At 36.7% G+C, this 23559-nt stretch overlaps 3 protein-coding genes across 4 annotated transcripts; 1 reads left to right on the forward strand and 2 right to left on the reverse strand.

Moving 5' to 3' along the window:
- Positions 1 to 297: 297 nt before the first annotated feature.
- On the forward strand, positions 298 to 6848 carry LOC122020483 (GDSL esterase/lipase At5g45920-like). 2 transcript variants are annotated; one of them, XM_042578433.1, is made up of 5 exons: positions 298 to 468; positions 596 to 823; positions 2082 to 2149; positions 6122 to 6280; positions 6395 to 6848. In XM_042578433.1, the coding sequence occupies exons 1-5, from the start codon at positions 370 to 372 to the stop codon at positions 6552 to 6554; spliced, it is 714 nt and encodes a 237-aa protein (XP_042434367.1). In that variant the 5' UTR covers positions 298 to 369; the 3' UTR covers positions 6555 to 6848. The 2 variants fall into 2 exon arrangements, with proteins under 2 accessions (XP_042434367.1, XP_042434376.1); XM_042578442.1 differs by having other exon boundaries at positions 372 to 481.
- A 98-nt stretch (positions 6849 to 6946) lies between these two features.
- On the reverse strand, positions 6947 to 8277 carry LOC122020473 (nudix hydrolase 15, mitochondrial-like). The gene is made up of 4 exons (XM_042578421.1): positions 7872 to 8277; positions 7627 to 7769; positions 7428 to 7547; positions 6947 to 7343 (listed from the first exon to the last, which is right to left on the reverse strand). The coding sequence occupies exons 1-4, from the start codon at positions 8233 to 8235 to the stop codon at positions 7158 to 7160; spliced, it is 813 nt and encodes a 270-aa protein (XP_042434355.1). The 5' UTR covers positions 8236 to 8277; the 3' UTR covers positions 6947 to 7157.
- Positions 8278 to 9135: 858 nt separating this feature from the next.
- LOC122020496 (PLASMODESMATA CALLOSE-BINDING PROTEIN 5-like) lies at positions 9136 to 10215 on the reverse strand. The gene is made up of 3 exons (XM_042578454.1): positions 9746 to 10215; positions 9607 to 9634; positions 9136 to 9445 (listed from the first exon to the last, which is right to left on the reverse strand). The coding sequence occupies exons 1-3, from the start codon at positions 10107 to 10109 to the stop codon at positions 9265 to 9267; spliced, it is 573 nt and encodes a 190-aa protein (XP_042434388.1). The 5' UTR covers positions 10110 to 10215; the 3' UTR covers positions 9136 to 9264.
- Positions 10216 to 23559: the final 13344 nt, after the last annotated feature.

Genomic DNA, 23559 nt, shown 5'->3' on the forward strand with positions numbered 1-23559 from the left:
TTAAGTTATTCTTTAAATATCTCTTTTCTATTATTTTTAATTTTTATCTTTATTCATTTTTTTTTAAGTCTTTTTCTTGAATACAATTTTTTTTTAAAAAAAATCATTTTTATAAATATATAATTCCGTTCATTTTTCGTTCATTTTCCCTTTAACAAATTTATAATTTTATCGTCAAATTTCTTTATTTAATGATGTATGTCCTTTTACTCCTTCAGGATTTTTTTTACTATTATTTTTAATTTTAATATTATATTATCCCGTATTCCAGATCAAATTTCAATTTGAGAAACTTTTTGTACTTGAGGAGTGCTGTGATCCTTTCGTCGTCTCTCGAGCAGATCCAGAACCAGCCAGCGAGGGTACAAGATGCGTCCAAAGATTGTGCTGTTTGGGGATTCCATCACTGAGGGGTCCTTCGGAGAGGGTGGCTGGGGCGCCGCCCTTGCCCACCACTTCGCCCGTTGGGTGAGCAATGCAGGCATCTTGTTTCGATCTTTTTCTTTCAATCGTTTCTCTCATCGCTCATGGTTTGATCGTTTTGCCTACTTTGACTGATTGATGGTTCGATTGGTGGCTTCCGACGGTGAATTAGGCGGACGTGTTGCTGCGAGGGTACAGCGGCTACAACACGCGATGGGCGCTCAAGGTGGTGGAGCGGGCAATGGAGGGTGTGTGCCCCGATGGCTCTGCCCCGCCGGCAGCGGTCACCGTCTTCTTTGGAGCCAACGATGCGTCGCTTCCTGACCGACGCAGCGGCTTCCAACACGTGCCGCTTCTGGAGTACCAGAGCAACCTACGAGCGCTCTGCGGGTTCCTCAAGGTATCATCATTGACAAATTCGTAAATGGTATTGTTTCACATATGGTCAGTGCCAAATACTTGCTCTTTCTCATTCTTTCCATGGATAAAACGAAATGGAGTTCTTTTTTATCAGAAAAATTAAAATAAAAAGAATAAAGTTAGAAAATAGCTAGCAAGCCAATCTCTTTAAAGGAAATATCATCTCTTAGTAGGTTGGATAACATATCGCCCCCAGGGCGTATCACAGATAGTGGGCACATGACATCTCTGGCGTAATGGTCAAGAGGTTGATTCTGAGGAACTGACGCCCATGACGCCTATGTACCTGCATGTACCTCCTTCCATATCCGTGAGGCTGAAACTAGGGGAGTCGTTAATGTAGCGGATCTACATTTTTGGATAACATATCGGATTCAAAAGGTTCAATTGTGATTCAGATGTCAAATAAGTCCTCAGTTTAGAGTTTTCGGATGGTTTTCAACATGTTTGTTACAAGGTGATGGCTAGGGCTGTGCATGGGGATTGCCGGGGCTACGAGTTTATTATTTCTGGTGCATTCAGAATCTAGATGTTGTGGGTGTGTATTTGAATTGAGGCTATTGGAGACCAAAAGATTACTAGAAAAGAAGTTTTCTTCCGGAGCATGCTTTTCATTTTTAGGGAGCGCTAATTTTCACTTTTAACTATTTAGTTTTGAGAGAAGTTGTGGTGGAATTAGAGGCCTCTTTTGTTGTACTTTTGCTTTCACATTTATAGACTTAGAAACTATCTATGAATTCAGCCTTGTATTCAAACTAAGCTAATTAGCTATTATTTCTTTATGGGGTTGTCTTGTGAAGCCAACTTATACTCATGGATACTTGCATCCATGCACTGTGTGCAAGGAAAATATGTAAGGGTTTGTTTATAGATCCCTTTATATCTTCTCTAATATTAGATGAGAAACCAAAGAACAAGGAACCCAAGGAGATCAAGGTTTCTAAGTTGAAAGTCCTCCAAATGCAAAGGGAGGAAATGGATCAAGGCATATCTAGAACAGCTAATGGAACATTTGCAATCACTGAACCAGTAAAATGTAGAATAAATGGGATCAGATTAGAATAAATGTCTTTTCTACCACTCTTGTTCTCAGTATTATAGAGAATCCAAAATGTCTGCTTTTTATGCAAATTTGAAATTTTACAATCTTTTCTGGTAACTCTACTTCATTTGACTGAAGATTGACAGCGTTCATCCATGCTAAACCTTCTTATGTTGTTTGGTCCATTTTCAAACAGGAGAGATGGCCAAGAACTGGAATAATTCTTATCACACCACCCCCAATTGATGAAGAGGGGCGTCTCCAGTAAGTAACTTGCATTTCCCAGTGTCGTCAAAATTATCTTAGTGGCTATTTTAGCTGTTTTAGTTAACTTCAGCTAGGCCTTTTTATGGGTTAGCTTGGTAGCAGTTCTTTTGCTTAATTTTTCATGATAGATAGAATTAAGAAAGTAAATGCACAGATTTAGTAGTGAATATAATCAGGAAGTTGGAAGTGAGGTATTTCGATTTGAAAATTATTCAAAGAACAAGAAATTTCCATTTGTTCGAAGCCAATATTTCCAAGCAACAAAGACTAACTCTATCTATACATATAAAGAACCCTTCCCAAAATTCTTTGATCACGTAACCCACTTTTGTTTAAAATAAATTCAACATGCCTGATTGCAGAAACCATGTAGAAGAAAATTACACTGAAATTCATGTAGAAGAAAATTACACTGAAATTTATCTTCTGAGCAGTGGTTCATCTTGTTTTTTAAACTATGGGTTGAAGACTACTTTCATACAAAGAAGTGCGACGTGCCTTAGGGAAGTAATGAAAAATCTGCCAAATGGCATCAGGTGTCATCAATTGAGCCATACCATAGATCATCCACATGCAAAGAATATATGGTCTCAGACAAAGTAGGTACGTTCTTTCATGGAACTTCTTTTCACGTGATCATAGAGAGCAGTAATAAATTTGCCCTCAACATAATCATATACCGCTAACAAGGGTGGAGACATCTCCATTGGGACCCTATCAAACTCCTGGCTTCTGCCACAAAAAGCTCAACCTTGCCCTTAGGACTTAGGAGCAAGGGAATCGTTTCCTTCTTTGAGATTTTGACTAAATATTGGTCCTTTGTGAAATATTTATATATATAGATTTGTTAAATATTCTTTAAAGATTTCAAGAGTAATTTACTGGCTCAAACTTGTGGGTGGGGTCCATTCTGGTTGTCATCATTACATGGTATTATAATTATCCTCTCACTTTGTGTTGTTAGTCCATTCTTATTCTTGCCCTAGGACTTAGGAGCAAGGGAATCATTTCCTTCTTTGAGATTTTGACTAAATATTGGTCCTTTGTGAAATATATATATATATATTAAAAGATTTGTTAAATATCTTCAAAAATTTCAAGAGTAATTCACTGGCTCAAACTTGTGGGTGGTCCATTCTGGTTGTCATCATTACATGGTATTATAATTATCCTCTCACTTTGTGTTGTTAGTCCATTCTTAAGAGGGTATTACAAGGGCATGTTACAAGAGGTAAAAGGGATGGGATTTAGGAGTTCCACTCATTTAGCTCCACATTACAGAATCCAACACCAATGCATGTTAAGTGAACTATGATTTTATTAACAGATAAGACTCTTTAAAATCTCTCAATTCAATCTACACTTATATTTTGAATCTGTGAATTTAAGCATTGGAGGAGCTTCCAACTAGGGCATCCTTTCATCTTAAACTTCTTGCAAGATCCACAAATGAAGACCTCATCAAAAAACCCTTCCTAATAATTTGAAGGAAGTTCTTCACTAGCCACTCCTTTATATTTGATTTTGAGCAACAATTTTCCCCTAGCCACTATCGATGTTTTTAACCTGTGTCAAATAAAAGATAATAAACTTCATGATGTAGCGGATAACTATCAAATCTGTTGATTTGCGCACGAATACCGGAAGCGACTATTGAATCCGTTGATTCATGCATGAATACCGGAAGCAACCTTCTAATCCCTGTTAATTCGCGCAAGAATACAAGGAAAAAGGAAAACTCGTCATTTCAAGAAAGAGACGTCGGCTAAAAATATCATTAATCAAAAATTTATTTACATCAACTTATACAATTGTTTATATATACTCTAAACTATAAGACACAAAGAAATATTGACATAAAGGAAAACTCTAAACAAATTAAAAAAATTCAAAATGTCCTAAATAGACTCAAAATCAAAAAAATATAAAAAAACAAAAATTAACAAAAATACCCTAAATACCAAACTCCATAAAAATAATAAAAAGATTAAAATTACTTTCTTGAATTGCTCTTCTCCCCATGGTAGAGAAAATTCGCCTTCAAATTTAGAATAGTATCATGTGGTAGCGCAGGAGGAAGTTCATTTGGTACTAAATCGGTAAAATCTATCGGCAGATGCTAGACTTTGGGAATCCTCGTCGATCCGTTAGCGAGCATGACATCGTGGACACTGCTATTTTCTATCTTCGCGTCATTCAAACATTTCTCCACCATCTCATGTGAAATTGTGTCTGATCTCGACTTTTGCGACTTGTTTACCAGCTCCACGGAGCGACCTTGCACTTGTCCTCCAGGTTTGGTATTACATGAAGATGAAACTGGTTTTGCCAAAGGTGGTGCAGTTGCGGCAACTATCGGCATGCTCTTGGACATCATGCCTGCTGTGCTAGTAACAGCAGATGATTTAATTGAGTTACATGAAGAAGGTACAGTACGTTAGATAGGCACAACTTTTATAGATTTTGCAGCTCCGGATAAAGGGGCAACAGTGGAAGGTGTAACAATGCGCCTTCTAGCTTCTGAAGACTTTTTAGCAAAAGGCGTTGTAGAATTTTTTGAGACTGTCCCATATTAAAAAAAAAAAAAAAAAAATAGTTCGGTGCACAAAGCTCCCGTCGTGCGGGGTCCCGGGGAAGGATCCATTGTACATAATCTTACCTTGCTTTTTGCAAGAGGCTGCCCCATATTTATTAGAAAATTTTGAATCTATTGCCTGAGGTGCTTCTGGAGCAGAAGGTGGTTTATGTGGATTAAATGATAGACTTGAGACAAACAATGCTTCAGGTACTAAACCTGTGAATGGTGAAGAACTTATCCTACCAATTGATTGTGCTCCATCTTTGGGAATATCAGGAACTAAGGAAATTACCCTTTGTGCTGGTATCCTTTCAGATTGCATTGAGCTCGCCAACTTATTGCTGGAAACAGCAAGCAAATTGGCATCATGCTTCCTGATGGTGGATCATCTCTAAGATAACTGGGATATTGTTCAGTCAAGCTTTGAATTTGTCCTGAGAATGTTTACCCAATTACCTTCTCCAAACTTATGTACCACGGCTATTAATCCATTATCCTCCTCTTCCAAGACATCCTCATCCACTTCATTATCGTCATAAACTGGATCATTAGTTGACTCGGTCTCTTCTTCGTCATAAATTGGATCACCGACTATTTTGATTTTGCCATCCACATTTTCTTTATAAATAACTTTTTTGTCTTCATAAGCATACTCCTCTTCATCACTCGTTTCGACATCTAAGTTTGTCGAGTAATAGTGTTGGACCAGATTCTTCTATTTTGATTTTCAAACCTCACCACCATCCTTTCTAACCTGTTCCACAAACCCTACCATCCGTTCGCCAATAGCTCAAACTTGCTACTATCTACTTGGCTAAAAATAGCATTAATCAAAAACTTCCTTATATCAACCCATACAATTGTTTATATAAACTCCAAATCCTAAGACACAAAGAAAGGAAAGAAATATTGATAGAAAGGAAAAATTCAAAACATACTAAAAAAATTTAAAATATCCTAAATGGACTCAAAATCTCAAAATATAAAAACAAAAATTAACAAAAATACCTTAAATACTAAACTCGATAAAAATAATAAAAAAAATAAAATTGCTTTATTGAATTGCTCTTATGTTCGCATCACTTTAGAAGCTAAATGAATAAGGCATGTTTGCATAAGTTTCATGACATCCATACAGTATAAAATATTAGATAAAGTACAAGAATATAGCTTCATTATTAGTAATCTTTAATTGAATTCTTTCTTAAGTGATTTTATCTGGAAGCTCAAATGATGGAAAAGTAAAGATCAAGAAAGATTTTAACCTCATTTTGACATACCTCTGGTTTGTACTGTCATGTAAAGACTAGGACTGGTTTGTTTCAAGTCAATAGAGGCTTTTTGATATGAAGGCAGAACAGTGATGCTAAACTTAACAAATCATTGGTCAGGGACACTGGAGACAGTTCTGGGCTTCCTGAGAGAACCAATGAGTCTGCTGGTGCTTATGCAAAGGGGTGTAAAGCTGTCGCTGAAGAGTTAGGCCTCCCCGTCATAGATATTTGGTCAATTATGCAGGGATGCCCAAACTGGGAGAAGTCTTGCTTAAGGTAACATTAATTTTACTCACTTGAGGCGTATACCATCTCTGACATGGCCTATAGTTCCTCTATTTTCACAATGCTTCTGGTTAGAACACTCATTTTAAATTTCTTTAATTTCAGTGATGGCTTGCATTTTACTCCTTACGGCAACAAAGTGTTGTATGAGGAGGTTGTCAAGAAGCTTAGAGATGGAGGGCTGAGCATCGGGACCCTCCCTGCTGATCTACCACTCTTTTCTAGCATCGACCCGAACGATCCTTTGAAGTCGTTTTCCAACTGAATAACGCAAGGATCTGCCCAATATTGAGTTCATGACAAAGCACCCCGGGCTCAAGTAGTTGGGACAGTTGTTGCTAAAGATATTCATCTGTTGATTTTACAGGGTGTCTCTTAGTTATTTGCTTTTAGAATTAAGAATTTCAGAGTGAGAACTTGGTCAAGAAACTAGTTTGGTTAACACATTTCTTGCTTAATGGTAGACATCTAAGTGTATCACCTGGCTCACACAGGAGATTGTTCTTTGTTGATTGGATGTGTGTTTGTGATATCATAATATTTAGCTGGATTTATGTCAGTTCATTTTTTTTTCTTAAAAAAACACATAGGACTTTATACCTTTATAGATGGTCTTGTTAAATGGGTTCTGCCTTCGAACATTTCATTTTGATGATATAGTCACTAAATTTGAAATACTTTAATTAAGAATCTTCAGATACACCATATCTTCATTTACAAGCTAATTCCAGCATCCTTTCCATGCTCTGATTCAAATCTTCAAAAGTATTCAATAAGATACTTGAACGGGAAAATGGTTTGCTTACAGATTCTTCTTCAAATTATTATCTTCCGGAACAAAATGATCTCGATGGAAGCAGCAGGGGATTTACAGCTTCGGCAAATATTCGGAGAAGGCCGGCGGTCTCTTGTACACAATCGATGCGGCTCGAATTAGGATGTTAGCAGTCATTCCCCATATCAGATACGTCTTCTTCCCTGTCATGTAATCAAAGAAATGGAACAAAGATTTGCCCCCTTCCCATTCCAGTTCCTCCGATCTATGATTCTCCTCCTGCAATTACCATGGCTTGGAACGCTCAACAATGGTTCGACTCAATTTCAATTCTGATCGATGCCTATGAAATAAGTGCAGTACCTTCAAGAACATCTCTAGTGGCGCATCGAACATTTCATCCACCTCGGAGGCGTTTAATAGAGGTACGAATGATTGCTTATCAGGTAAGATTCCGATTATAGGGGTAACTCGCAGGAGATGCTGGAAATGTCGGTCGTAAATTAGGGGATTTGTGGGGAGGGAAGTTGATTCGATCCAGATCGATGTTGATCGCTTGTACCTTAGACAAGAAGGGTTTAAGATTTGTGACGACGGTGACGATGGAGGGATCGAGACCGATCTCTTCTTTGGCCTCCCTCAACGCCGTCTCCCGGTCGTCGGCGTCACGCTCCTCTGCCTTCCCTCCCGGAAGCGACACCTCTCCTGAAACGAAAGCCAAAATTGGCACAAAAAATCACACCTTTTTTCGACGAAAGAAATAAAATTGACCGATTCAAATTGAAGGATCGGGGAGACTAAAGAGACCGGAGTGGGTGGAGAGGTTGGAGGAGCGCTTGGTGAGGATGACGCGCAGGTCGCCGCAGTCTCCCTCGAAGATGCAAACGAGGACGGCAGCCCGCGCGGAGGAGGGAGTAGAGCGCCGGATATCGTCAGAGGCGGAGGAAACCGGGAGGACGGCGGTGGAGGAGACTTTGTCGCGGTCATCGAGCACGGATTCGTCGGGACCAGAGGGGCGGTAGTGGCGGAGCTGCTGAGCGAGTATATGGAGGCGACGGCCACGTGGATACATGGCGAGTTTGGGAAGGGAGCTTTGTCTTGGGCAGGGTGGAGGAGAAGCAGAAATGGGCAAGTACCGAATCATCCTCACAGCTGTTCTAAGACGCCTCATCCCGCAGGTCGATGGTGATTAGCGTGCCCCCAATTAGAACTTGGCAAAAACAACGTAATTTTAAAAAAGATTTTATATAGAATTATTATGGTGTAAATTATATTTAGAATTTCTCATAGTCCTCGTATTTTATGAAAAGAGTTAAATTATAAAATTAATTTATAATCCGAAAGGTCAAAATTGCCACTTGGTTTAGTCTTCTGATCAATAGAGTCGATACTAAGGACCTGTTAATCTAGAAAGGAATGATGATGTAAGATCCGAGATGTGTTTTTGCAGTAAATCATGTGAATCAAGGGATCATCTGTTTAAGCATTCTAACAGGATTCAGTTCGGATATCAGCAATGCCATGGGTGTAGTGGTGGATCTGGAGCTTTTTTGGATTGAATCAAGGGAAGAGTCTGGTAATGAATATTGTGGCTCCAGGATGGCTATGAGCCATTTGGACGACTTGGAATAAATTGGTATTCAATGGCAAAGATTAAGTAGTGAAGAAATGAATAAGGTTGATGATCAGGGGCTACGGGTTGCGGGTTTCAGGTCAAGTTCAGGATTCTGAAATGAATCCCTGCTGTGAATAGAATGGATAGAGAAGTAGCTGCTATTCAGTTTTTCTGGAGTTGCTGTCTTGCCAGATGCATCCAACACTCAATTGGCTTGTGAGTCGTTGGAGAAAGACAGTAGTTCCCTTCAATCTGTTGGGCAGTTTGTTTGGATGTTTCGGTCTCTCAATTCCACTCTTTGCAGGATTGGATCAATACATGGACTGAGGATCGTCTGCAAATTGAGTACATGCTTTTAGAGCAACACTCATCTTGGATACGACGTCGATGCATGAATAGGATGGCTAATACTCGGTAGAGATCTTGATGAGTGACAAAAGGATGGCTAATCAACAATGAATAGGAAGTTACCATCTTCGAATCTAAATGATCTTAACCAACATAGATAATGGAATGGACCAGAGCCTATATGCTCAAGGCTAAACTATCGATGTAATTATTGTGAGCCTACATTCGCTTCCACAATCAAGATGATGGAAAATTGCTATTAGTTGTAGCTGAAACCAACAACATCCCCACCAGCGAGCATGTCGACCACAAGCTCAATGTCTTCAGCAGCAGACGAGGAGCTCCGCTCATGTCATACGCCGCTGGCCCCAGGGTTGATGACGCCGACCCGGAGAAGCTTCCATTTGTTGAAGATGAGCTGAAAAAATCGCAAATTTACGGTATTTTAAATTTGGTAAAGGACAAGTTTAGCTTGTATCATGTGCACACAAGGTGTTCGTTGAAACTTGTGTGCACAACTTTCCCTTTTCTCTCATTGTCGATATAAGTATTGCAAATCTGAAGCAGACGAGTGCTAACCTTGATGGGAAGACGCAGCTACCATGGCCTGTCGTCGAGATCAACAAAAGAACAAGAATCGATTATTAGAACTGACAACTTGAACAAACAGGCGGAAATCGAAAGGATCGAGGCGGGGAATAGTTAAAAAGAAGCGCACTGGGATTAAGGGAGGTGAGGGCGGCGGTGCCAGAGAAGTTGCAAGCGGAGGCAGAGAGGCCGTTGCGGAGGTAGTAGTCGTTGAAGGAGTAGGAGGCGTGCGACTGGATGTCGTCGGGGTCGAAGCAGGCGCCGCCCTGCTGGATAGGGCGGCAGTCGGCCCGGCCGGGGCCGCACGCCCAGTCGATCGCCGACTGCAACGCCGCATCCTCCGCGTTGTTCTTCGCCACGCACCACAGCTCGCCTCCCGTCGCCACTACGGCCTTCGACACGGCCGCCTGCTGCAGAGCACTGCACCGTCCACACCAAAGCAGCAGCAGATTAAGAAGAAGAAGAAGCGGGATGGAGGACGATGCGTTCCCCATTGATTGCGATGCGAGACGATAGTAGAAAGGGAGAGTGAGCAACAAATTGAGGGATTGGAACAAACAAAAGGGCGTGGGCGAGGGGAGATCTCGACGAAAGTGCTATCTGACCGTTGTAATGTAGCCGAAGCGTCAAGTGAAAAAGGACAGTGGAAGAGTGGAAGACGGTAGAACATAATAATATTAATAATAAATAAATAAAATATTAAAATAGTTAATACCGAATTTGAGATAATAGATTTGATGCTATAAAAGTTTCTATCCATCATTACATTAAATTGAAAAATACTTATGACACGAACAGTTTAAAAGTCCAACGTTTCATAATTATGCCTCCCAAAAAATATCGGCAGATTAAAAGCCGACTTCACGTATATTTCATCGAAAGCCTCGTCCAGATTCGTAAGAAATTTAATTGAGTGAAACTATTCGATTCCGTTAATATAACTTTCATTTATGTTTTGTAGCCTAATATCTATTAATATCAATTGATCCTATCAGTGGAGAAGATAGTGTACTGATTAGATGAATCTGATATTAACTAAGAGGAGATAAAGATTTAATAGCTTTTTTACCGAACTCAATACATACGTTTTCAAAATATTCAAATCACGTATCATAATTTTAAAATTACTAAATCATATACTCACTTTTCATTTTATTCTCATCCTCAAATCAATTCGACTGAAAAAATAAGTTAGTTGAATTAATTTCATTCTATTTGAAAAATTCATCAGTCGATTTCGACCAAAATCGATTGATAGACTTAGAAACCTTGGAATAATATGAAATCAATTTCTATATGTTCGTTTAGTTCTCCTGATTATAAAAATACTATCAAACATCAATTTGACCTGATATAGTGAGAGCAGTGATTTTTTGAACATAAATTAATTTTTGAATACATTCGTGTCAAAAAAATCACTACTTTCAATATATTTCATCAAATTGATATTTGATAGTAATTTTACAATTAGGAGAACTAGACGAACATATAGAAACTGATTTTATGTCATTTCAAGGTCTCTAGGTCCATCAGCCGATTTTGACCGAAATCGACTGATGGACCTAGAGACATTGAAATTACATGACACCAATTTCTATGTATTTGTCTAGTTCTCCTAATTATAAAAATACTATCAAATATCAACTTGACATAATATATTGAGAACAATATTTTTTTTTGAAACTATGACCGAATGAATCTAAATAAAATCAATATAGGTTCATTTGGCCAAAATCAGTTGATGGATCTAAAGAGCTTGGAATGAAGTGAAATAATATCCTATGAGTTTTCTAGTTCTTATGATTACATCAGTTCTCTCAAACATCAATTTGACTCAATATATTGAGAGTAGTGATTTTTTGAACACGAATTAATTTTTTAAATATATTCATATTTAAAAAATCACTACTTTTAATATATTTGGTCAAATTAATGTTTGATAGTATTTTTACAATTAGGAGAATTAGAAGAACAAATATGAACTAATTTCATATTATTTTAAGGTCTCTAAGTCTATCAGCCGGTTTCGGCTAAAACGGCTGATGAACATAGAGATCTCGAAATGACATGAAATCAGTTCCTATATGTTCATCTAGTTTTCTCTATGGTAAAAATACTATCAAACATCAATTTGACCAAATATATTTAGAGTAGTAATTTTTTAAACATGAATTAATTTTTCGAATACATTCATATTTAAAAAAATCACCGCTCTCAATATATTGAGTCAAACTAATATTTAATAACATTTTTACAATCAAGAAAATTAGACGAAAATATAGGAACTGATTTCATATCATTTCGAGATCTCTAGTTCCATCAGCCAGTTTTGGCCAAAACTGGTTGATCCATTTTTCCTAGTCCGCCCCTGGACCACACAGCTGGTATAAAACCTCCCTCATGTGGCAAGCACGTGCACGCACTAACGACCAAAAGCCCCAAAAGCCCTAACCTCTAGAACTCTCCTCCCTCCACCGTCACCTGCGGCCTCCCTCCCTTCGACGTTGTGTCCCTCCAGTAGCCCCCTCCCCCCTCCCTTCGACGTTGCTGACCTCCAGCGGCCTCCTTCCAGCGGGAGGGAGGCAGCGGGAGAGGGAGACGGCGCTAGGAAGGTGCAGGAGGACGGACGGGAGGAAGTGGAGATGCTCAAGAGAGGTTGTGATAGGCCAAAAGTATTGCGAGCGTCATGTTCACCGAGGCCGAAACCGTTCAAGAAAGCATGTGGAAGCCCCCACACCATCTTCCATCTCAGTGTTGAAAACTGGCCTTTCCACACCTTCAGTGTTGTTGGCTCAAGAGAAGCATCTCAACCTGCCTAGACCTTTGGCCACACCGAATACGCATTCTCTGGACCGGAGGTAACACTTGAAACTTCACTAGAATTTTTTCATGGCATGCCAGAACAAGTATATGCCTTGTAGATTTTGTTACTCAGACAACTAGTGTTTCAATCCTGTCCTAAGAATTGACAAACCTTTTCGTGCTCTGCATTTAGATTGTTTGAAATTAGTTAAGAGTTACACAAACTGAAGGATGTTTCAGGATTAAGCAATTGCTTAGCACATTTTACTATCACATTTTACAATCCAACTGATTCTCCAATTTATGTTCAACAGCTGTGTGTTCTTAGCATTTCTTTTTTTTTTTCCAAGACTGATCATCATGTTAGATCTTTAGATAACACAATACTCATCTTTGTATGCCATTATAATCTTTTGCAAATACAAAATTTTCCCTTCAATTGCTTGTAGACAATCAGGCATACAAAGTGTTGAAAAGAATCTTCAAGGCAATTGCCCAAACTTCTACCTCGACGATCTTCCAGACAATAAACCTGAAGGCTATGTGCTCCAGCTACACCTTCCATCCTGCTTTAACTGCTCACCTCTCTATTTCAGCCCCTGGGAATCGTTCATCGAACTTCTCTTTGAAACTGTCCATTGGAAATCCTGAGCAACCAAGAGAAAATAACAACAATAGCCTGGAAGTACAACAATTAGCCCAACCTAGCAACAAGGGATCTGGATGGGTTAGCCATGGAGCGACAACTATGGGTGGTCCACTAGGTGAAGCACTCCGTTCCTCAACCTCAACTCACTCGCCAACTAGTGTTCTGCACAAACCTAATGGATCGATATATGAGATCAGTATCATTAGCTCCTGAGAAGCTTCTCTTAGTTGCTTTAATTTGCTAACTCTATGGCTATACATTTCATGATTTGGTAACTTATCCTATTTGTATTCATTATAGCATATGTCATTCACTCTTTAAGTATTCTCATCTGTGTGCATCGTTACAGTTGGTCTAGCCGAGACACTGTTTTTCAACCTCCATTCACTCGCCAAGACAAGTGGATCGATATATGAGATCAGTAACATTAGCCATTGAGAAGATTCTCTTAGTCGCTTTAGTTTGCTTAATCTATGGTTATGCACTTCATGATTTGATAGCTCGTTTATTCATTGGAACGTGTCATTCTCTGTGAAATATTCTTGTTTGTGACTCATTAAAGTTGGGTTCTGAGTTGTTATCAGTCTAGAAGTTGGTTATCATGAATATCTCAAGTGATTTTTGCCTTGACGAAAGGAAAAATATTTTTTCTGACTGTTAAATTACCCTACTGATGCCATGCTTCTTAGGTAAAATTTAGAAGACACATACATTCAAAAATCAAATTTCAGCCCGACTTAATTGTCAGATTTTTTGTATTTAAGGATTGAGTTCAGTTTTGAATCTCCTGTTGGCATATCCTTGAAAATATTGGATTCCCAGTTTTGAATCTGTTAGCATATCCTTAGTTTTCTAGATCATAAAAAGTGCTAATCTTCCATGTTCCTTCAAAACTATAACAAGATGGCAACTTTAGCAAGTAATTTAGCTTACATTACTAGCTATCGAGCTCAAATTTACATGTTGATTCCATAACTCGATATCAATTTAGAGTAAAACCATAAAAACAAAGCACATAATATTATTAATTTTTGAGTTAATGTACCAACGCAAACAAAAAAAAAAAAACTGTACACGCTATCGAGAGTCAAGGAACTTGATAAGTAAAGGCAAGAAGAAACAACTACATGAAATTGTGGAAGGCCACCAGTAACATCAAGAATAGTGGGAACTGGAAACCCTTTATAAATTTTCTTACGTTGATCGGATGGAACGAAGCTAGATTTCATCAAACACAATCTTAGGTATCCCTAGAATGGGAATAAACTGTTTTAACATGTAGTTGCGCACTTAGTTTAAGCTCACACAAGTAGAATCCATAATTCAGACCACGTTAACATCAGATTACTTGACACGAGAGCATGAGTAATTAAACAAAGGTCGCTGCAACCATAATGGGCAAATTCTCTCACTTTTTTCCCCTCAAGTTTTAGTCTCCACTTGCACAACCCCGCAACCACAGTGGGCGCATTCTATCACTTTTTCTTCCCTCAGGTGTTTTGGAACCCTGCAAACGCATGTCGTTGCGAAATTGTGATCACGTGTTTGTATGCATCGGAGGCAGTAAAGCCGCTCATAGCCAGGCTACATACTACTCAAAAGAGCACAAGTTAGTGAATGTACACAAGCATATGCCAACAGAAGATGTTCAAGAAATGAAAATAATTCAAAACAACAAACAGATTAATCAGCATACGATGAGTCTCTTGTAGATAAAAAAAAATAGATTGATCAGTAAAAGCAACATTTGCCTTTTAGGATGAAAAGTAAAGATCATAGAATAAAAACATCAGATTGATTAAATAGTTATCTGTATCATCATAATCAGTATCTTTGCCAACCTAGATAGTTGGGACCAATGTTTAAAAGAGTGTTCCATGCCAAATTTTCAATCCACACCATATTATGTCGACACATAATAGCAGACATCAAAATACGCCAAGATGAATTTAGATGAGTTGTTTACTTCAATGAATGACAATAAATTTATATAACTTTTACTCCTAATACTTTTACTCCAAATACTTTTACTCCAATAATCTTCTTCTACTTAGCTATTTTACTTTTATTTATAAAAAAAGACTACAACAAATTAAATAATCAATTTTAGAGAAACAAACTACAAAAAAAAAAACTTGAATTCATATTCTTCTTAACACGTATTGAAGTAGGTAACACTGGAGAGGAGAGATTGTTTATGACAATTAATATATAGTAGAACAGTATGTTTTGATCATGCCATCAAGTACAAAACGAGATTTTAAACTATAATTGTGACAAATATGACTTGATGACAATGATTCATCAATCACAATACTTCAGCCATTTAAGTGTAACGCCCCAAATTTCCTCAATTAGAGTCCTAAAAGTAATTTTAAAATATTTAAAAATGCTATAGAAATATTCTAGGGATTTTTAGAAATTTTTAGAGTATTTTTATGTAATTTTTGGAGGTCGTTTGGTATTTTTATTAAACGAAGGAAGTTTCGACAAAAAAATGTCCAAGCCGAGAATAGAACCCGCGACCTTTGACTCGGTCAAAACACGACTGACCAGGTGGGCAAACAGATTTTTCTGTTTAGAAAAGGTAGCGAATTTATTTAAGATAGTTAACAGAATATTGGATTATAAAAGGGATAAGTTGATCTTGGATTTGTTTGTTTAGAAAAGGTAGCGAATTTATTTAAGATAATTAACAGAATATTATAAAAGGGATAAGTTGATGTTGGATTTGTTTGTTTAGAAAAAGTAGCAAATTTATTTAAGATAATTAACAGAACATTGGATTATAAAAGGGATAAGTTGATGTTGGATTTGTTTGTTTAGAAAAAGTAGCAAATTTATCTAAGATAATTAACAGAATATTAGATTATAAAAGGGGATAAGTTGATGCTCTGTTTTCCCGTGACTTAAACCATTCTCTCCTTCTCTTCTGCGTACGATGGCGGAGCTCGGGCAGAAAATGAAAGGGAGTTAGGGTATCATCTCCGGCGAGCGACCAAGGTCCTAGATGCCCTTTTCGTTCAGTTGTGAGTCCAAGAATCAAGGTAAGTGCTTCTCACCTGCAGTAGGAGTAGTTTCGGACCTTTTTTCTTCTTGAATTCGAAGCATAAGAAGCGCTTATAGTGCAGATTTTTAATTAAGCCTATAGTGCAGATTTTAATTAAGCGCTTATAGTGCAGATTTTTAATTAAGCCTATAGTGCAGATTTTAATTAAACCTATAGTGCAGATTTTAATTAAGTTTATAGTGCAGATTTTTAATTAAGCCTATAGTGCAAATTTTAATTAAGCTTATAGTGCAGATTTTTATGTAAGCTTATAGTGCAGATTTTAATTAAGCTGGTAGTGCAGATTTTTAATTAAGACTATAGTGCAAATTTTTTTTAAACTTATAGTGCAGATTTTATGTAGACTTATAGTGCAGTTTCTTAGAGCTTAAAATGCAGATTTCTTTAGAGCTTGTAGTGCAGATTTTTGGTGGAATTTATAGTGCAGATTTTTGGTGGAACTTGTAGTCAGATTTTTGGTGGAACTTATAGTGCAGTTTTTAAAGAAAAGATTATAGTGTAGTTTGGTTAAGTATTATAGTGCAGAATTTATGTTTTAGTGTAGCATAGAATGTAGAATCTTGATTAGTATAGTATGCAGAATTTTGACTAGCATAGTATGCAGATTTTAGATAAGCTTAGTATGCAGATTTTAGATAAGCTTAATAGGCAGATTTTAGTTAAGCTTAATATGCAGATTTCTGTTTAAACTTGTATGTAGATTTTGTTTAAGCATTTCAGTGTTAGAATTTGTTTAAACATTTCAGTTTTGTAAGAAGCATTCTTTTAAAGAAAAGTATAAGAAAGATAAAGAAAAGAAAGAAAAGGCCGAGGCCTTAAGTAGATCCCAAAGTCAAGACTTTAGGGGTTTTAGGCACACAAGGTGCTAAAGAAAATGCCGAGGCATTATATAGAAGTATTAAAAGATAACAAGTATTTTACTTTTATCAGTGGCACTGTACTGGACTCTCTGTCCTTTAGATAACCTAGTAGTAACGGCTCGGCCGACGGTCGATGGCCGACGACCATAGGGTCGCCAAATGGGCCACCAAATGGGCCGCCGAATGGGTCGGGTCGTTACAAAAGAAAAAGCACAGTTGTCGGGCCCCAAGAAGAAGTTGATTATTATTTTGAAGTATTATAAGTATAAGTTTTTGAACAAGTAAAGCAAGTTTTACATAAGTATAAAGTATTTAAAGAATAAGTCTTTAAACAAGTGAAATAAGATTCAGAAGACGTTTAGAATTCAATAAGCTTAGTTCTTTATGCTAGCATGATTGTATAGATTTACTCTACATGTTTAGCCTTCCAGTATGTTTCTTTAACTAGTAGATGAGCATGAGTAGATTTCCTTTTGAGCATTCAGTTTTAGATTTCAATATATCCTCATGCATATCGAGATTTTGTGAGTTAGATAGCACTTACTAAGCAAATTTTGCTTATAGACTACACTTCCTCTTACTGCAGATACAGGAAAAGAAAAGATATAGAAAGGAAGGCGACAAGGAGGTGTTCGAAGGATGTGTGATGCCAGGACTATAGAAGCCTTGGGATTTAACATAAGAATTTATTAACAAAGAGTTGAGTAGAATGTATTAGATGAGTCATTTAGTCTTCCGCTGCTAGTTAATTGTAAATTTTGAGTTCTCTGAGAGTTTTAGGAATTACTATCAATATGTGAACAAGGATAGTTTAGTAAAGGTAGTAGTCCAGTAATGCTCCGCCCTCGCAGACTAGTAGCGAGGAGAGTGGGGTGTTACAGTTGGTATCAGAGCAGTTCCTATTCTCCAACATCACACATCAGCACCAACCTTGCCGTCTTCAAGTAAGAAAGTATTTAAGTTTTCCTTTTATGCTTTCTTTATTATTTGCTGTATGGAGTAATTGCTTAAATGCGCTTTAGTAAGATAGAAGTTTTGTCTCTCTTATATTCATATACATAAGTATGTTTAGAAAGGATAGAGAAGATATCAAGCCTTCCAAGGACCCCTAATGGGTACGATGCGATATGATTAATAGAGGACCGAGAAGTTAAGAGACTAAGGAACAAAAAGTACCATTAGTGAAAGTCATTTAGAACCAGAAGCGTGAGGACAGTATGAGACAGAGATATTCAGAATTATTCTAAGTTCGAGGACGAACTTTTTATAAGGTGGGGAGAATTGTAACGCCCCAAATTTCCTCAATTAGAGTCCTAAAAGTAATTTTAAAATATTTAAAAATGCTATAGAAATATTCTAGGGATTTTTAGAAATTTTTAGAGTATTTTTATGTAATTTTTGGAGGTCGTTTGGTATTTTTATTAAACGAAGGAAGTTTCGACAAAAAAATGTCCAAGCCGAGAATAGAACCCGCGACCTTTGACTCGGTCAAAACACGACTGACCAGGTGGGCAAACAGATTTTCTGTTTAGAAAAGGTAGCAAATTTATTTAAGATAGTTAACAGAATATTGGATTATAAAAGGGATAAGTTGATCTTGGATTTGTTTGTTTAGAAAAGGTAGCAAATTTATTTAAGATAGTTAACAGAATATTATAAAAGGGATAAGTTGATGTTGGATTTGTTTGTTTAGAAAAAGTAGTAAATTTATTTAAGATAATTAACAGAACATTGGATTATAAAAGGGATAAGTTGATGTTGGATTTGTTTGTTTAGAAAAAGTAGCAAATTTATCTAAGATAATTAACAGAATATTAGATTATAAAAGGGGATAAGTTGATGCTCTGTTTTCCCGTGACTTAAACCATTCTCTCCTTCTCTTCTGCGTACGATGGCGGAGCTCGGGCAGAAAATGAAAGGGAGTTAGGGTATCATCTCCGGCGAGCGACCAAGGTCCTAGATGCCCTTTTCGTTCAGTTGTGAGTCCAAGAATCAAGGTAAGTGCTTCTCACCTGCAGTAGGAGTAGTTTCGGACCTTTTTTCTTCTTGAATTCGAAGCATAAGAAGCGCTTATAGTGCAGATTTTAATTAAGCCTATAGTGCAGATTTTAATTAAGCGCTTATAGTGCAGATTTTAATTAAGCCTATAGTGCAGATTTTAATTAAACCTATAGTGCAGATTTTAATTAAGTTTATAGTGCAGATTTTTAATTAAGCCTATAGTGCAGATTTTAATTAAGCTTATAGTGCAGATTTTTATGTAAGCTTATAGTGCAGATTTTAATTAAGCTGGTAGTGCAGATTTTTAATTAAGACTATAGTGCAGATTTTTAATTAAGCTTATAGTGCAGATTTTTATGTAGACTTATAGTGCAGATTTCTTAGAGCTTAAAATGCAGATTTCTTTAGAGCTTGTAGTGCAGATTTTTGGTGGAATTTATAGTGCAGATTTTTGGTGGAACTTGTAGTACAGATTTTTGGTGGAACTTATAGTGCAGTTTTTAAAGAAAAAGATTATAGTGCAGTTTGGTTAAGTATTATAGTGCAGAATTTATGTTTGCATAGTATGCAGAAATAGTGTAGCATAGAATGTAGAATCTTGATTAGTATAGTATGCAGAATTTTGACTAGCATAGTATGCAGATTTTAGATAAGCTTAGTATGCAGATTTTAGATAAGCTTAGTATGCAGATTTTAGATAAGCTTAATAGGCAGATTTTAGTTAAGCTTAATATGCAGATTTCTGTTTAAACTTGTATGCAGATTTTGTTTAAGCATTTCAGTGTTAGAATTTGTTTAAACATTTCAGTTTTGTAAGAAGCATTCTTTTAAAGAAAAGTATAAGAAAGATAAAGAAAAGAAAGAAAAGGCCGAGGCCTTAAGTAGATCCCAAAGTCAAGACTTTAGGGGTTTTAGGCACACAAGGTGCTAAAGAAAATGCCGAGGCATTATATAGAAGTATTAAAAGATAACAAGTATTTTACTTTTATCAGTGGCACTGTACTGGCTAGGTTTAGATAACCTAGTAGTCGATGGCCGACGACCATAGGGTCGCCAAATGGGCCGCCAAATGGGCCGCCGAATGGGTCGGGTCGTTACAAAAGAAAAAGCACAGTTGTCGGGCCCAAGAAGAAGTTGATTATTATTTTGAAGTATTATAAGTATAAGTTTTTGAACAAGTAAAGCAAGTTTTACATAAGTATAAAGTATTTAAAGAATAAGTCTTTAAACAAGTGAAATAAGATTCAGAAGACGTTTAGAATTCAGTAAGCTTAGTTCTTTATGCTAGCATGATTGTATAGATTTACTCTGCATGTTTAGCCTTCCAGTATGTTTCTTTAACTAGTAGATGAGCATGAGTAGATTTCCTTTTGAGCATTCAGTTTTAGATTTCAATATATCCTCATGCATATCGAGATTTTGTGAGTTAGATAGCACTTACTAAGCAAATTTTGCTTATAGACTACACTTCCTCTTACTGCAGATACAGGAAAAGAAAAGATATAGAAAGGAAGGCGACAAGGAGGTGTTCGAAGGATGTGTGATGCCAGGACTATAGAAGCCTTGGGATTTAGCATAAGAATTTATTAACAAAGAGTTGAGTAGAATGTATTAGATGAGTCATTTAGTCTTCCGCTGCTAGTTAATTGTAAATTTTGAGTTCTCTGAGAGTTTTAGGAATTACTATCAATATGTGAACAAGGATAGTTTAGTAAAGGTAGTAGTCCAGTAATGCTCCGCCCTCGCAGACTAGTAGCGAGGAGGTGGGGTGTTACAGATGGAGCGTTTCTCTCACACCAACCTTGCCGTCTTCAAGTAAGAAAGTATTTAAGTTTTCCTTTTATGCTTTCTTTATTATTTGCTGTATGGAGTAATTGCTTAAATGCGCTTTAGTAAGATAGAAGTTTTGTCTCTCTTATATTCATATACATAAGTATGTTTAGAAAGGATAGAGAAGATATCAAACCTTCCAAGGACCCCTAATGGGTACGATGCGATATGATTAATAGAGGACCGAGAAGTTAAGAGACTAAGGAACAAAAAGTACCATTAGTGAAAGTCATTTAGAACCAGAAGCACGAGGAAGTTACTTAGGAGCGTGAGGACAGTATGAGACAGAGATATTCAGAATTATTCTAAGTTCGAGGACGAACTTTTTATAAGGTGGGGAGAATTGTAACGCCCCAAATTTCCTCAATTAGAGTCCTAAAAGTAATTTTAAAATATTTAAAAATGCTATAAAAATATTCTAGGGATTTTTAGAAATTTTTAGAGTATTTTTATGTAATTTTTGGAGGTCGTTTGGTATTTTTATTAAACGAAGGAAGTTTCGACAAAAAAATGTCCAAGCCGAGAATAGAACCCGCGACCTTTGACTCGGTCAAAACACGACTGACCAGGTGGGCAAACAGATTTTTCTGTTTAGAAAAGGTAGCGAATTTATTTAAGATAGTTAACAGAATATTGGATTATAAAAGGGATAAGTTGATCTTGGATTTGTTTGTTTAGAAAAGGTAGCGAATTTATTTAAGATAGTTAACAGAATATTATAAAAGGGATAAGTTGATGTTGGATTTGTTTGTTTAGAAAAAGTAGCAAATTTATTTAAGATAATTAACAGAACATTGGATTATAAAAGGGATAAGTTGATGTTGGATTTGTTTGTTTAGAAAAAGTAGCAAATTTATCTAAGATAATTAACAGAATATTAGATTATAAAAGGGGATAAGTTGATGCTCTGTTTTCCCGTGACTTAAACCATTCTCTCCTTCTCTTCTGCGTACGATGGCGGAGCTCGGGCAGAAAATGAAAGGGAGTTAGGGTATCATCTCCGGCGAGCGACCAAGGTCCTAGATGCCCTTTTCGTTCAGTTGTGAGTCCAAGAATCAAGGTAAGTGCTTCTCACCTGCAGTAGGAGTAGTTTCGGACCTTTTTTCTTCTTGAATTCGAAGCATAAGAAGCGCTTATAGTACATATTTTTAATTAAGCCTATAGTGCAGATTTTAATTAAGCGCTTATAGTGCAGATTTTTAATTAAGCCTATAGTGCAGATTTTAATTAAACCTATAGTGCAGATTTTAATTAAGTTTATAGTGCAGATTTTTAATTAAGCCTATAGTGCTGATTTTAATTAAGCTTATAGTGCAGATTTTTATGTAAGCTTATAGTGCAGATTTTAATTAAGCTGGTAGTGCAGATTTTTAATTAAGACTATAGTGCAGATTTTTAATTAAGCTTATAGTGCAGATTTTTATGTAGACTTATAGTGCAGATTTCTTAGAGCTTAAAATGCAGATTTCTTTAGAGCTTGTAGTGCAGATTTTTGGTGGAATTTATAGTGCAGATTTTTGGTGGAACTTGTAGTACAGATTTTTGGTGGAACTTATAGTGCAGTTTTTAAAGAAAAAGATTATAGTGCAGTTTGGTTAAGTATTATAGTGCAGAATTTATGTTTGCATAGTATGCAGAAATAGTGTAGCATAGAATGTAGAATCTTGATTAGTATAGTATGCAGAATTTTGACTAGCATAGTATGCAGATTTTAGATAAGCTTAGTATGCAGATTTTAGATAAGCTTAGTATGCAGATTTTAGATAAGCTTAATAGGCAGATTTTAGTTAAGCTTAATATGCAGATTTCTGTTTAAACTTGTATTTAGATTTTGTTTAAGCATTTCAGTGTTAGAATTTGTTTAAACATTTCAGTTTTGTAAGAAGCATTCTTTTAAAGAAAAGTATAAGAAAGATAAAGAAAAGAAAGAAAAGGCCGAGGCCTTAAGTAGATCCCAAAGTCAAGACTTTAGGGGTTTTAGGCACACAAGGTGCTAAAGAAAATGCCGAGGCATTATATAGAAGTATTAAAAGATAACAAGTATTTTACTTTTATCAGTGGCACTGTACTGGACTCTCTGTCCTTGGGCTGGGCTCCCATAGTCGTCCCTAGGTTTAGATAACCTAGTAGTAACGGCTCGGCCGACGGTCGACGGTCGACGACCATAGGGTCGCCAAATGGGTCGGGTCGTTACAAAAGAAAAAGCACAGTTGCCGGGCCCAAGAAGAAGTTGATTATTATTTTGAAGTATTATAAGTATAAGTTTTTGAACAAGTAAAGCAAGTTTTACATAAGTATAAAGTATTTAAAGAATAAGTCTTTAAACAAGTGAAATAAGATTCAGAAGGCGTTTAGAATTTAGTAAGCTTAGTTCTTTATGCTAGCATGATTGTATAGATTTACTCTACATGTTTAGCCTTCCAGTATGTTTCTTTAACTAGTAGATGAGCATGAGTAGATTTCCTTTTGAGCATTCAGTTTTAGATTTCAATATATCCTCATGCATATCGAGATTTTGTGAGTTAGATAGCACTTACTAAGCAAATTTTGCTTATAGACTACACTTCCTCTTACTGCAGATACAGGAAAAGAAAAGATATAGAAAGGAAGGCGACAAGGAGGTGTTCGAAGGATGTGTGATGCCAGGACTATAGAAGCCTTGGGATTTAGCATAAGAATTTATTAACAAAGAGTTGAGTAGAATGTATTAGATGAGTCATTTAGTCTTCCGC

This window comes from Zingiber officinale, chromosome 1A, assembly GCF_018446385.1.
Source record: "Zingiber officinale cultivar Zhangliang chromosome 1A, Zo_v1.1, whole genome shotgun sequence".
Lineage (NCBI taxonomy): Eukaryota > Viridiplantae > Streptophyta > Magnoliopsida > Zingiberales > Zingiberaceae > Zingiber > Zingiber officinale.

Coding starts and splice junctions, on each gene's coding strand:
- LOC122020483 (XM_042578433.1), top strand. CDS start 370: ATGCGTCCAAAGATTGTGCTGTTTGGGGATTCCATCACTGAGGGGTCC. Junction 824..2,081: donor CGCTCTGCGGGTTCCTCAAG/GTATCATCATTG, acceptor ATTTTCAAACAG/GAGAGATGGCCAAGAACTGG. Junction 2,150..6,121: donor GATGAAGAGGGGCGTCTCCA/GTAAGTAACTTG, acceptor ATCATTGGTCAG/GGACACTGGAGACAGTTCTG.
- LOC122020473 (XM_042578421.1), bottom strand. CDS start 8,235: ATGAGGCGTCTTAGAACAGCTGTGAGGATGATTCGGTACTTGCCCATT. Junction 7,770..7,871: donor CAACCTCTCCACCCACTCCG/GTCTCTTTAGTC, acceptor CTTTCGTTTCAG/GAGAGGTGTCGCTTCCGGGA. Junction 7,344..7,427: donor CACTAGAGATGTTCTTGAAG/GTACTGCACTTA, acceptor TGGTAATTGCAG/GAGGAGAATCATAGATCGGA.
- LOC122020496 (XM_042578454.1), bottom strand. CDS start 10,109: ATGGGGAACGCATCGTCCTCCATCCCGCTTCTTCTTCTTCTTAATCTG. Junction 9,635..9,745: donor CCTCACCTCCCTTAATCCCA/GTGCGCTTCTTT, acceptor TCTCGACGACAG/GCCATGGTAGCTGCGTCTTC. Junction 9,446..9,606: donor AGCTGCGTCTTCCCATCAAG/GTTAGCACTCGT, acceptor CGATTTTTTCAG/CTCATCTTCAACAAATGGAA.